The 13,556-nt window shown below is 41.6% G+C and overlaps 4 protein-coding genes across 4 annotated transcripts; 1 reads left to right on the top strand and 3 right to left on the bottom strand.

The window, feature by feature from the left end:
* Positions 1-352: 352 nt before the first annotated feature.
* Positions 353-4,088, top strand: LOC137965083 (sulfoquinovosyl transferase SQD2-like). Its single transcript, XM_068811481.1, has 11 exons — positions 353-821; positions 1,150-1,216; positions 1,495-1,565; positions 1,864-1,981; positions 2,065-2,138; positions 2,229-2,284; positions 2,360-2,443; positions 2,522-2,609; positions 2,683-2,760; positions 3,062-3,118; positions 3,447-4,088. The coding sequence occupies exons 1-11, from the start codon at positions 454-456 to the stop codon at positions 3,940-3,942; spliced, it is 1,557 nt and encodes a 518-aa protein (XP_068667582.1). The 5' UTR covers positions 353-453; the 3' UTR covers positions 3,943-4,088.
* Positions 4,089-4,368: 280 nt separating this feature from the next.
* On the bottom strand, positions 4,369-5,125 carry LOC137965084 (uncharacterized). Its single transcript, XM_068811482.1, has one exon. The coding sequence runs from the start codon at positions 5,123-5,125 to the stop codon at positions 4,526-4,528; it is 600 nt and encodes a 199-aa protein (XP_068667583.1). The 3' UTR covers positions 4,369-4,525.
* A 32-nt stretch (positions 5,126-5,157) lies between these two features.
* On the bottom strand, positions 5,158-6,471 carry LOC137965087 (josephin-like protein). The gene is made up of 2 exons (XM_068811489.1): positions 6,339-6,471; positions 5,158-5,628 (listed from the first exon to the last, which is right to left on the bottom strand). The coding sequence occupies exons 1-2, from the start codon at positions 6,420-6,422 to the stop codon at positions 5,158-5,160; spliced, it is 555 nt and encodes a 184-aa protein (XP_068667590.1). The 5' UTR covers positions 6,423-6,471.
* Positions 6,472-6,816: 345 nt separating this feature from the next.
* On the bottom strand, positions 6,817-8,301 carry LOC137965383 (uncharacterized acetyltransferase At3g50280-like). Its single transcript, XM_068811681.1, has one exon. It carries the CDS (start codon positions 8,299-8,301, stop codon positions 6,817-6,819), a length of 1,485 nt encoding a protein of 494 aa, XP_068667782.1.
* Between the last annotated feature and the right edge of the window lie 5,255 nt (positions 8,302-13,556).

Raw genomic sequence — 13,556 nt, 5'->3', positions numbered from 1 at the left:
GCTTCCATTAAGCCAGATTTTTTCTTCCATAAATGCCCTAACTTAAAACTTTAATTCAAATATAGGAAGAAGCATGCTTATGTATTTATTTTTAAATAAAAGGGTATTAACGTCCAATAAAAAAGTAACATGTCATTTAAAGTTTTAAAAGGGACTTATTGGTCCCTACGGGTCGGGTTTGTGAAACCCGAACCGACTAAAACCCGGCGGGGTAGATATTAAAACCCGTCCCCGGGTTTCCAGGGTCGGGTCGGATCGGGTTCCACGCGAAACCCGACCCGATGCCCACCCTTACTCGGTGGCGTGTCCAAACTTATAAGAATTAAGGCAAAGCTAACCAGAGCCTCGACGGCATATCCTGCGTTTGATTCGCCTCCCTCTCCTCGAATATCCCCTCTTTGCCACCCTTCTCAAGCTTCAGATTCCAAAACTCCTCCTACCTCCGCTCAAACAATGAATTCAATAATCGCAATGTCGTTTCTTTCTATAAATTCTTCTCTTTCTTGCCCTTCCACAGCCTCCTCCTCTTCTTCTTCTTCGACCACATTCTTGTCCCCCTCCTTCCTCAGATTGTCTCCGCCTGATGCAGCTAGGCAAAGGCTCATACAGTTTTCATTTTCTCCAGCTGAAAAGCGGTCGCTGCATTTGAAACCCTGTAAAAGCAGAGTGAGACAGAGACACAAAGCCTTTTCGCGAAAGATGATAATTCAAGAAGTTAAGGATGAGGAAGGAGGAGATGCAACAGCTCCACTCTTGGAAGAGTTGGAAGGGTCAAGCAGGCCTCGTCGTATTGCTCTCTTCGTTGAACCATCACCTTTTGCGTGAGTCTGCTCTTTTATATTGGTTTTACAGGCTGGGTTTGCGAATTCTGATTTACAATTAGTGTTAGATGTCAGCTTCTGTTTTTCTTATTCTTTAAACTGCAACAGAAGTAGCACTTAGTAGGTTGTGACTCGGCTGCTGTTGTTTTAGTTTCATTGTTTCAGAGGGGTATAGGAGAGGTTTTGTGCTTAGCTGTTATTTTTCTCATTACCTGTTGAATTTAAAGCATTTTTGGGTTATATCATGTCTATGGTTAATAACCGTATTTTTTTCACTATAACTTCACTAATTTGTTTGTATTTGTGTGATATCATACAATTCCTGCAGTTATGTCTCAGGATATAAGAATCGATTTCAGAATTTCATAAAATATCTTCGTGAAATGGGGGATGAGGTAAGCCTGAATTTCTGAACTATCTTTCTTATTCATAATTCGTTGAGATTTATGCATTTCAGGCAGTACATGTTGTTTCTTCATAATTTTTTCAGACCAAGTCTGTGAAGCTGCAGAGTTCTACAAATTCCTGTTTACAGTACCCAATAACAAAATCGTCAAACAGTAGCTCTTTTGGATCTGATGAAAACCATATTTCACAACTTGAAAGCTGAAAAAGAAAGTCAAGAAAGTCCTATTTGAACTGAATGATGATGTCTCTTTTTCATGGCTCACAGGTCATTGTGGTAACAACACACGAAGGAGTTCCACAAGAGTTCCATGGGGCCAAATTAATTGGTTCATGGAGGTATTCATGCACCTATACTTACTCATTGCTAATTTCATGGTCCCAACATTTGTTTTTGAATCCTCTCTCCATTATATAATCACTTCTTAGTAATCTACCATTTGTCTAAGAAACATAGATATAGTGGCTTGCATAAAGTTGGAAGAAGATTACCATGCATCTTACAGTTATAAAAAGTAGAATATGTTAAGATACCTGAAAGCAACTTGATGACTTGAAAGTACCTGTTTCCAAAGATGAAGTGTCTTTTATTTCTAAACCATTGCTCTGACTGTTCCCCCTTCTTTTCTGTCTTCAGCTTCCCCTGTCCGTGGTACCAAAAGGTTCCACTCTCGCTGGCTCTGAGCCCCAGAATAATTTCAGAGGTGGCAAAGTTTAAGCCTGACATAATACATGCATCATCACCTGGAATTATGGTAAAACAAAAGAACAAGACCTTTTATTTTTTCAATAGACATGTTCTCTATGGGAAAAGAACTGAACTGAAAAATCTCATCAGGTATTTGGTGCTTTAATTATTGCGAAGCTTCTGTGTGTCCCCATCGTCATGTCCTATCATACTCATGTCCCAATGTGAGCTTGTTGTAACTTTGTACTCAATGCTATTTGAACTTACAGTAGGAATTGCCTCTGTCAATAATTTGAGTAAAATTCTGGTTTCAGATACATTCCAAGATATACCTTCAGTTGGCTGGTGAAGCCCATGTGGCTGATCATAAGTATGTGTTCTTTCTTAGACCAAGTAGCTATTTGAAATTACTTGTGGTATACTAACTTAGAATCACTTGGTGAAGGGTTTCTTCATAGAGCTGCAGATCTTACTCTGGTACCTTCAGCAGCAATTGGCAAGGATCTTGAAGCTGCTCATGTCACAACAGGTGAGATATGTATCCCGTTTTTGAACATTTTTTTTTTGAAAGAAAGGCAACTACATGCTAAACAGTAACTTATTGCAGCCAATAAGATACGTTTGTGGAACAAAGGTGTTGATTCTGATAGCTTCCACCCTCAATATCGCAACCCTGAGATGAGGCTCTGGCTAAGGTGAGACTCTCCTATTTGTCCTCTTTTTAGAGAGAGAATGCATGACAGAAGTTTGATTTTCCTGCCAAATCAGTGATGGGGAGCCAGAAAGACCGTTAGTGATTCATGTTGGGAGGTTGGGAGTTGAAAAGAGCTTGGATTTCCTGAAAAAGTAAGTTGTCTATTCATGGAGGCTCTGTGTTCAAAGTCACAAATTCTTTTGAATTGCTTGTTTTCCAGGCACATATTCTCTTGTATTAACCCCTGGCTTATTCAAGAGAACTTTAGATTTTTGAAGTCCTGAACTGACCCATCTTCTGGAAAAAACATATTTTCATTTAGAAGGTATTCTGTTGTAGCCGTGTAGCTTCATTTTGGATATTCCTTTTCAAATGGGTAGGAAATAAAAACTGACCCTTTTTCCAAGCACATCAATTTGTCGCCACCTCTGATATTAGAAATCTGTTGCACAGGGTCATGGATAGGCTTCCATATGCGCGGATAGCTTTCATAGGAGATGGACCATATAGGTAAGCTGTCTGACATGCAATGCCACCTGGTTTGCTGAGTAGATAGAAAATCAATTGCTGAAGGGTCTGTTTGGAAAAGAAAAGAAAATGAGAATTTGACTATTATTATTCCCAAAAATAGTTAATGAAAATGAAATTTTGATGATTATCTATTTTTCACTAACTATTTTTTGAAGTAATAATGGTCAGATTCTCATTTTTTTTTTTTTATTCTTTTCTAGGGTTCCAAACAGACCCGTAGAGTTTGTACTAATGCTCCTGAAAGCAGAAACAAAAACAGCAAAAAGTTTGCAAACCTTAACCTCTGATTTCTTTACCTTCCACACAGGCCTGAGCTGGAAAAGATGTTTGAGGGCATGCCGGTGGTTTTCACGGGAATATTACAAGGCCAGGAGCTCTCTCAAGCTTATGCAAGTGGAGATATCTTTGTTATGCCGTCAGAATCTGAGACCCTTGGGCTAGTTGTCTTGGAAGCGATGTCATCGGGGATTCCTGTTGTAGCTGCTCGAGCTGGCGGAATCCCGGACATAATACCAGAAGATCAGGAAGGAAAGACAGGCTTTCTTTTCACTCCTGGGGACCTGGAGGACTGTGTTTCTAAGATGGACATTCTCTTGAGGGATGACAACTTTAGAGAAACAATTGGCAGAGCTGCTCGGGAAGAGATGGAAAAGTATGATTGGCGGGCGGCGACCATGAAGATACGGAATGAGCAGTATAATGCAGCCATTTGGTTTTGGAAAAAGAGAAGGGCTCAGTTACTAAGGCCCCTGCAGTGGCTAACCAGAAGAATATTCCGGTCAACAGAGCCTGCTTATGTGTGACAAAATCTTGAATTGCAATTGGTCGATCAATTTGAATGTAACATTATGTACATTATGATGGAAAGTAATTCAGTTGTATATTTTTCTGGAAAAATTTGGGTGTAGCTTGCTAATGCTTTGCATGGAAAGTGGTGATTGAGATTTGTTTGTGCAAGTAAGATAGATTTTGCCTATTTCCAAGATTTGCGGCCAGTGTTCTCCCTCGTGTCATTGAGGCATGAATAACCTTTCCAAAGTAGAAAATATGTAAGCTATAATGAAATCAGTTAATGCACGCACGATTTAACAGAGCTGAAGTACCAACTTTTAACTTTTAACTGAACGTGTCCAAACCAAAAATAAGACGAAATCGATCTCGTAGCATCAACGCACACCACCATTTAAAAGACAAATAAACATCATATTTTTAAAGGGATATTTGCAATCGTAATTTATTCAAAATATGCCTCTAATCTAAATAATTAGACAAAGCCAATACTACATTTTTCTAGTTTTATGCATTTAAACGGATCACAAGGCATACCAGAAGCAATCCCGTAGCCTCGACTTTTCATTTATCACCAATCATCTGACCGGTGGATTTTTAATCTTCTTCTTCAGGTTCAAAAGCTTGCTCAAATTCAGCATCCATAATAACTCCACTCATAATATGTACAATTATCTCCCCTTTCCTAATGTCTACCAGTTCAGCCGAAACACTGTTGACCACCAAGACACTGTCAGGACGCCTAGAAGTGAATAATCTGAATCCAGAAATGGAGGCCAACAGAATCTCGCTACCAAAAGGCACCAGGGCAGAAGGCAAATGCTGTGGAACCGCTGAAAAGCTCAATACCCGGGAGAGAATGGCATATGTGTTGTTGGCTTCATGTTCTATCAAACTTGCATTAGCCTGAAGCTGCAGCTCACTTTCAAAAGCTTTCTCAGAAGGTACAAAGACGGTAAAAGCAAGATCATCTGGCAACATCTCAACCATCATCTTTCCAAACGTGCCCAATTTCTCTTTCTCCTTGAGCCTTTTCCCATATCTGAAAGCCCTTGAAAAACCAAATTTATTTCTTTCCAGTGTTACATCAGGCAGTCTCATCATCGAGGCAGTTAATACCACAATTGATGTGGCAATAACAAGTATAAAAATAAAACATATCAAGCTGCTGAAGGAGTTCCTTTTTAACTTCTTCATGAAATCCACAAGCTACAGACAAGAGAGATGCATCAGCTGTTCTGTTTGTCCTCTAGAACGAGTAAAATTTCCCCACCTTGACTAGTAACATCATCTAAAAATTCCTTAACTTCCCGTACATTTGCAAAGGTTTTGGGTGTACCCAGATCACTATCTAAGTTATACCAGAGTCCTGAAATCTTTCTCAATGCTACCCAATGCCTACTTCTCCAAAGCCCACCGAACTTCCTCACAGGGACATTGAGCATAATCCCAACTAAAGTCTCTTCAGACTGATCGAGATCGATAGAAGCAGCTCCATTACGACGGTCATGCCAAACAACCTTTTTCCCTTTTCCCTCCAAGGCACCGATCAGCACATTCACGTCATAGTTTCCCGTCAGAGTATTATGATGGTGCTTGAAGACTACTGATAGTGGACTCCAATTTTCTTTGTTTGGATCGATGAGGAGGAGTTGGTCAGCTATCCCGTCCAAGTCTGCCCGAGAGAAAGAATCCTTGTCCTGAACTATTGACAAAATTAGTGAAGAAAGATGACAAAACCACAAGCCCTTGTGGAGAACAAACCTACATGAGTCGATTAAAAGAAGAACTCTAGGGAAATAAAGGCACAAAGGAATAAATGCTCCAGCGATCAAAGCAGGAAAAGTAAGCGATTGCGGAACACAGCTGCAAAGGAAACGAATCAATACTACGGCGAGCAAAGTACCAAAATTAGACTCTTGCTAGATAGAGGTGCAAAGGAAATGAATCAATACTCCGGTGATCGAACTAGCAAAAGTAGTTTTCTTTTAAAACCAAGTTGTCTCGATTTAAAGCACGTTTTTTTAGCTCACTCAAGATGAATAGACAACAGCATCGAAATAACACTATCAAATCAACTACCAGAACCAGAAAACAAACTATTTCAGCTATTCCTTACAACTCTTGCCCCTCTAGATTGAACCACAACGAAAAATTAAAAACTTTCAACACGAACTCGCGACGATTTCCAAACTGAAAATTCTAGGGTTTAGGGCAATCGGGAACCACAGCTAACTTTTGATGAAAAACACAATGTAAATAAAAGAACAAAACAGAATCATAACTACAGTGAACACCGCAATCTCTCAAGTCAACAATCACTTAACCAGAAAATCAATCCGTGGACGAGAACCCGGCCTCATGTCTCCAACCAATTCATACAGAGAACATGGATACGATGTGAAAATACCTGGAGAAGATTATTGAGTGCATGCAATAAGCAGAACTGCAGTCTCTGCTTCTCGTGATAAATCCCCTTCCTCTCCTCCTCCATCGCCACTGCTACGGCACGAACAAAGAGACAGCCATCACAGACTGACCAAAAAGCGGCAAGCGGTTGCGAATTTGCGAAGAGAAAAGTAACACTTAAAGGCCAAACATTGACATAAATACCCTTCATAGGGCTTAGTATTAACCAGTAAGTAGTAAACGCTCGAAAGAAGCAGTGACAAAGGGTAGATGGGCCCCACAAGCCCCGTTCTAGCCCGAAGAGGGCTGCGGTGGGCATAGCCGCATTACATGATAGAAACAAGGATACAAAAGACAAACCGGCTTTCCGCCTCTTTATAACCCAGACAACATCAAAAAGCTTCCCCTGGAAAGGAAAACGACAAAACCGATCGTTGCCCATCTTATCCCCCTCCCGAAAGCGACAATTTATGGATTAATTAAAACGAAGATCTTGCTGTTGCGCCGCTCACGTACTGCATAAACTCCGTATCGGCCTCCAAACCGGCCATCGTTTCGGGCGCCAGGCACACCTCCAAGTCCACGCTCCCTCCTCCTTCCCTCCCCGGGAACGCCGATATCTTCCCGTCGAACTTGTTCGCCCGACCGCTCCGCACCGCCAACGGCCGTCCCCACCCGAAGTCGTTGTCGTACATCGGGAACCTCGGCGACGACCCCATGGTGATCGACGTCCCGTCCGGGTTCCCCAGCGGGAACACCCGCGGCTCCTTCTCCCATGCCTCCACCCCTCCTCGAACCTTCTCGTCGTCGTGCGACACCACGTTCCGGTGCAGCAGTCCCGCTGACCACTGGAGGTCGCGGGAAAGCAGCTCCCCCGTCGTGGCTACTGTTCGGATGCTCTGGATCGCGTTCCCGAAGTAGTAGGGATCCATCCGCGGTTCGATACGGTGGCGGCAGTTCACTGCCATGCGGAACGTTGCCTCCTTCCGGGCGTTGAGCTTTCGTGTGCGCGTCACCGACCGCCATAGCTGAGCTGACAGCGCTTGGAATGACGAGATTTCCTTTGACCGATCGACGATTTCGGTCACTGTCTTCTCTCCTCCAGTGCCCCGGAGGAGAGTGTCGAGAGCGGAGTTTATATTCCTGTTGGGGCACGGGAGCTCGCCTTTCTTGATTTTCAACTCGTCGTTGCTTTGTTTGCCTATGATCTCCGCGATCGGGATCAACGTTCTCCCATTGGCCCTCGCCTTGAGCTCTTGAATCGCTTCTCTGCTGAAATGGAAGATCCGCTCCCTAATCGGTGCCTTGGCGTCGAACGACACCTTCGGCCTACCATCACTGAACTCCAGCACCGCCTGCGAGTCTTTCACGTAATTCCTGCTAAAATCCGGAGAGCGGGAAATTCTCCTCACGCCTCTGCAGACCTCCGCCCAGCTATTGAAGAAGTTCCAGAACGAGGTCCCGTCCGTGACGGCGTGATTGACGGTACAGCCCACGAAAACGCCGTCCGCGAGTTCCGTCACCTGGACAGCGGTTATTGGTCGGAAATGGCCATCGTAACTGACGACCTCGTCGAAAGTAAAGAAGAGCTTGACCGAATCCGGCACGTCCGTCGGGGACAAAACCTCACGAATTATCAGGTTCCCTGCATTGGCATGAACGAAGTGGACGCCAGCATCGTTGCAGGAAATATGAACGCATCCAGCAGCATCGGTTACCAAACGACCAGCGAGTGGGGGGAAGTGGGTGAGTGTCTCCGCCAGTCCTTGCTTCAAGAGAGCAACGAAAGCTTCTATAAGGACGGGAGGGCGAGTGAAGAGGACACCCTTTTGAATGTACATACAAGAGAGCATGGGGAGATCAGAGACAGAGAGTTTGAGATTTCCGACGGTGGATTTCTGGACGGGGTAGACAGTGCATTTGGAGATTACGGATAGCGAAGGAGGACACGGAGAAGGAGACATTTTTTTCTGTTTTCGCTCTCGTGTATCTCCCGGTTGGCAGCTCTTGGTGTGTGAGCAGAGGGGCGAGGGGAATGGGGTTTATATAGGGGACGGGAGCGGCCCGGGTGCATGAACTTGGTCGTAGTTGCTGTTAGTTTTTCTTGTTTATCTTGTCTTAAAAACGCTTCCTCTTTTGTTATCCATTCTCCACCTTTCACGAATAAATTCAACAGGTGGAAGGCTAGGAGAAAAATCGGAGGTGATCGTGGCACAAGCGCGAGGAAAAAGAGAGTGGACAAAGGAATTAATTAAAAATGGGAGCTTGTGTGAAGAGAGAGAGAGAGAGAGAGAGGCGAGACCGCCTCAGGCAAGGAATCATCTGGGAATCTCCTCGTCACCTTCTGCGATGACTGCATAACCGTTACCGTCCACCGTAACGCGCTTTCCCGGGAAACAACGATTGGACATCTCCTCCACTGCTCACTCCTTATCTTTAATGCATCATACATGTGCTTAAGTAAGCTTAATTACTTAATTCCCTGGACGGCCACTCCTGACTGTGAATTGATTCACGCGGGAACTGGTCCCCGAGAGAAAGAGCACCACTTTGAGCAGCCAAATTACACCGGTAAGTCTCCGGTCGTACCTGGAGGCCGCAGTGAGTGACTTAAACAAATATCGTTTTGCCTTTAACGGCGTTCACCAAAAAATGGCGTTTTCTAGGGAAAGGTGTTTTGGGAGTTCCGAACTGTGACAGTCTCTGTTCCCTCACTGCGGCAAATCGGGAAATAATAGGGAGGAGGACAGGCCAGCTTGCTTCAACGGAAAACCAAATTTGGGATGTTTTGGGATCTACCCACTTAGTAAAGAGAAACAATCATTAATGGATCGTTTTTCATTTCATCAAGAGAGGAAAAAGAAAACACAGTGATCTCCGTGGAAGTGCGAGTCGCCAAAGTGACGGAAGCTGAGGGGATCTTCGCCAAATTTTCAGTCTTTCTTGATGCTCGTGCAGTGTCTAAGAATTACAACATTTCTTTCAGGCATTATATATAAAGAGATCTTCTCCCGTCCCCATATGATTCTTTACCGAAATCTCAATATTAAAACTACTACGTTCAGAATTCTGAGAGACAACGCAGAGAAGAATGGAGTTTCACAGTTTTAATCAAAAGGAAACGATCAAGAGATGAATCTACAATTGATACTATCAAGCCAATGCATCGCGTAGGAACGACTCCGAATCTGTTACGGTCTCAAACTCCACAGAACGAAACGCCGTCCAAATCATTTAATCCGATCGCACGCGTTCAAATACCAATTTGAGTTTTTCAAATTTTAATCCATGCACGAAGCGTAACCTGCAAACAAGGATTATCCAAAGAAAGAAAGAATCAAATTAACTAAAAGCTTACAGTTTAAACGATTCTCGACGGAGATTCCGACAGATTAGAAGATCAGAGCAGACCATGAAAGTGCAAGTCGAAATTACACTAATACCTCGGTTGCAAGTCAAAGGTACAGCAGCATTCATGAACCCGTGTATCATGCACCAAGGACCCGACCTGACTGTTGGTCGGTGCCACCCCCCACCACGGCCAGCCCCGCGTTATACAGTTGTGGTACAGCGGGCAATATCGTATCCAACACCTGTAAAAATAATAATAATAAATACAGGTATAAAATGATTTTTCACTCGGTATACGTAGGAAATACGGATATTAAATTAGGGTTTTAACGGACCCACGAAATCGACGAGTCAAATCATCCCCCCTTGCGTAGGAGAGAAAAAGGGGGTAGCGAAGCTGCGGGAGGAGACAAAAATGGGAAAATTGTAGACTTCCTAGCCAGCAGAAGAGAACCGGGAAAACCAAAGAAGGAAAGAACGGCTGTTTGGTTAAGTGGGATTAGTTTAGTTCGTAGGGTTGGGAATAGCAGTTAGATGGAGACACTGGAGAATGATTCCGGAGAATATGAGGCTTTTCATTATAATTTTGTGATTCTTATTTGTAGACTTAGTTTAGTGATTTCATGCATTAGGTTAACCGGTCATTTGAAAATCTATAAACAAAAGGGAGATGGTGTGAATGTGGGCATTTCTGGTTGATTTCTGTGAATCTTCCGCCATTACTGCGTTGTTTTGTTCTAAACAATCCTCAAGTTGGCAGGCGCAGAACGACGATGACAAAAAGAACAACAATGAATTAGATGGCGACCGTTTGGGTGTATATGCATGCATATTGCATATATATTGCTCTACCTTTTTTAAATGCCTTGGATTCTTTGGAGGAATCTTTAATCGGGTTTTACGTCACTCTCTCTCTCTCTCTCTGCCATTTTTGTTGATTGAGATGAAGTGGGTAATGAACAAGCAAGGTGTTTGACGAAATGGGAGTGAGAGTAATGGGGGGATTAGGTTTTATCAGCTTTCTGGGAAAAACATCGTGAGGAAAATTCATGCAGAGGTAGCGAGTTAGTAACCATTGAAAGAATCCAAGGATATCTTGGTTCAGTACTTGTAAAATGATTCTATGCCTTACCAATAAGCTGGGAATCGATTTTAGTTTGGAGAAATTACGAAAGAGTGAGTAATCGTTTTTCTTTTTCCTTTAAGAAGGAAGTTACGAGCAACCTTTTGACTATGAAATTTTATTGATCTGCAAAACATGAAGAAACTGAAAATGGGCATTACAGTAGCTCACGAAGCCACGCCAGTTCTTTCACTACTGTAGATCCTGCTCCAAATGAAACAAAAATGCGGCGAGCTGGATGAGCACAGAAAGAGCAAAGACCAACGAGAAGATTTAGACTCTGATCATAGTAGCTTCTCTTCTGGGTCTACTCTCATGCTTTGTGGTCTTCAAAAGGCTTGACATTTTTTTCTGTAGAAGAGTGGTTGCAGTCCCACTCCCTGTTCGCAATAATTCCCCATCCAGATTTGCCTCTGTTTTTCTCTTCAAAAGAGACCCACAGCCACTGGGAGAGAAATCATTTTGATGGACGACAGCATCTCTGTTCCAATTTCTTACTGGGTAGCTCCGAGCAAAATGACTGCCGAATTTGGGATGGAATATGAACGGGATATCATTACCCATTTGGGTCGTCAACGAAAGCAGATTTGTCGTGAGGTGCACACCGATGAATGTAATCTGTGGAGAACCCAAGTTCTAGATTGGTTTTTTTACTAGTTACTGTAAGCTCAGGATCTTGAGTTTGTTCACTTTACGTAATGGGAGACTGAGTTGAGACGCGCTCCGTCTGATCCACGATCAGCCACGTAGTCGTCTTTCTCAAGTGGTGGTGAAGAATAGCGAACCCATGAAGATCATCATGGCCAACTTCATACATTGAACTGAACTGACACCATTAATAAGACAAGCAACAGAGCACTTCATCATCCATTTGCTTTACGGTCAATCACGGTAGTGAGACGAAGCATCTAATGCTGCTTGTCGCTTTATCTCAGTGGTAGTCTCCGGTCCTTTCAGCAATATGAGTTGAATGACTGCTTATCAATCAACAGCAGCTACGAACCTCCAAAAGCCGAAATAATTGTGCTCATATTGTTAGCAGAATTCCTAAAAATACATGGTATTCATAAAAATTTAAACACCCCAACATACAGACATCCAGCCATGGAAGTTAGATTCCAAGAATTTCAAGAATAATTATCTAGTCTATCCAAAATACACTCGATAGAGACACGGGCTTCCGTACTAGACCAGATCTTCTTTTCCTTTACCGTAAAAACATCACGTACTATTCAATATTGTATCACAATATTGTATCCTAAAAAAAACATATATATATATATATATATATATATATATATATATATATTTATATCCAAACAAAATAATTTAAATTGTATGAATCGTGCAGTAAATCCTTTAGAGCAAGTATTATCTTTCACGTATCACAATGAAATTTTTTTCTTTGAATGATAACCTGACAGAGAATTTTCTCTAAACTTCATGTATACAACTAAATAAGAAAATACAAATATAAAATTAATAGAGTTTTTCAATTGATAAAATGCGATACAGGGTATCTCAATCACATAAAAACTATATAATAAAATTGAGTATCGTATGTTTAACGTATCCCTTATAAGCAATAGGTGGTAGACTTTTTGTCAACTGCTCAATAATCATCAATCCAGTGTTGATGTGCTCTACATCCACTTTATTTGATTTGACATATTCTCAAATAACTAAATATTTAATGTCAATGTATTTACTATGACTTCCGCTCTTAGTGTTCTTGGCCAAAAACACTGTAGTGTGATTATCGCAATAAATCCTTAATGGCTTGGAAATTGTATCAACAATTTCAAACCTAGAAAAAAAACTCCTCAACCATATAGCATACGATGTCACTTCAAAATATGTTACAAACTCTGCTTTTGTGGTAGAAGTAGCAATCAAAGATTATTTTGCACTTCTCCAAGAAATGACACCTCCAATTAATAAAAAGACAGCCTAATATTGACATTCTCGAGTCAAGGTAATTCAACAAGATATCAAACTTGGTTATTAGTCATTGAATCCAACTCTTTCTTCATGACATCATACCATAATGTAGATATATTTCCACGCACAACTTGTGAAAACATAATAGACTCATCTTCAACACCAATTTTCATATCAAATTTTTGAAAGTACACAAAATAATCTAAAGAAATTGCAGGTTTTCTAACTCTTGAAGATTTTTTTTAATGTTACTTCAACATTTTCAGGTTGAGAATGCTAAGTAATTGGATCTATAAGAATATCTCCATGATGATGTGGTTCAATTGGTTGTTCGTGAGTAATCGAATCTTGATGATTATCATGAAATACAACCAATCTATGTGAAGATATAGGAGCATGTTATAACTATTATTCTCCTCAAAAACTAAGTTTTGAGGTTGGCTACTCCCATTAATCTCATCATTCTCAAGGAACCTTGCATTCTTAGATTCCACAATTCTGGTCGCACTAGGTGGACAATAAAATTTATATCCATTAGATTTTTCTGCATAACCAATGAAATATCCACTGATTTTTATTGGGTCTAATTTTGTCTCATGTAGATTTTAAATTCTAACTTCAGTTGGGCAACCCCAAACATGTATATGTTTTAAACTAGGTTTCCAACTTTTTCATAACTCAAATAGCGTTTTGTGAATTGCCTTGGTTGGAACCTTATTTAGTACATATGTTGCAGTTTTTAGAGCTTCACTCCACAAAGACAATGGAAGATCGGAGTTACTAATTATACTCCTCACCATGTAC

The sequence above is a fragment of the Aristolochia californica genome, unplaced genomic scaffold (genome assembly GCF_029961685.1).
Source record: "Aristolochia californica isolate CCGP_79_NKW_82.1479 unplaced genomic scaffold, dmAriCali1.0.hap1 SCAF_5, whole genome shotgun sequence".
In the NCBI taxonomy this organism is placed as follows: Eukaryota; Viridiplantae; Streptophyta; class Magnoliopsida; order Piperales; family Aristolochiaceae; genus Aristolochia; species Aristolochia californica.
This window is presented reverse-complemented; position numbering and strand designations above follow the sequence as displayed.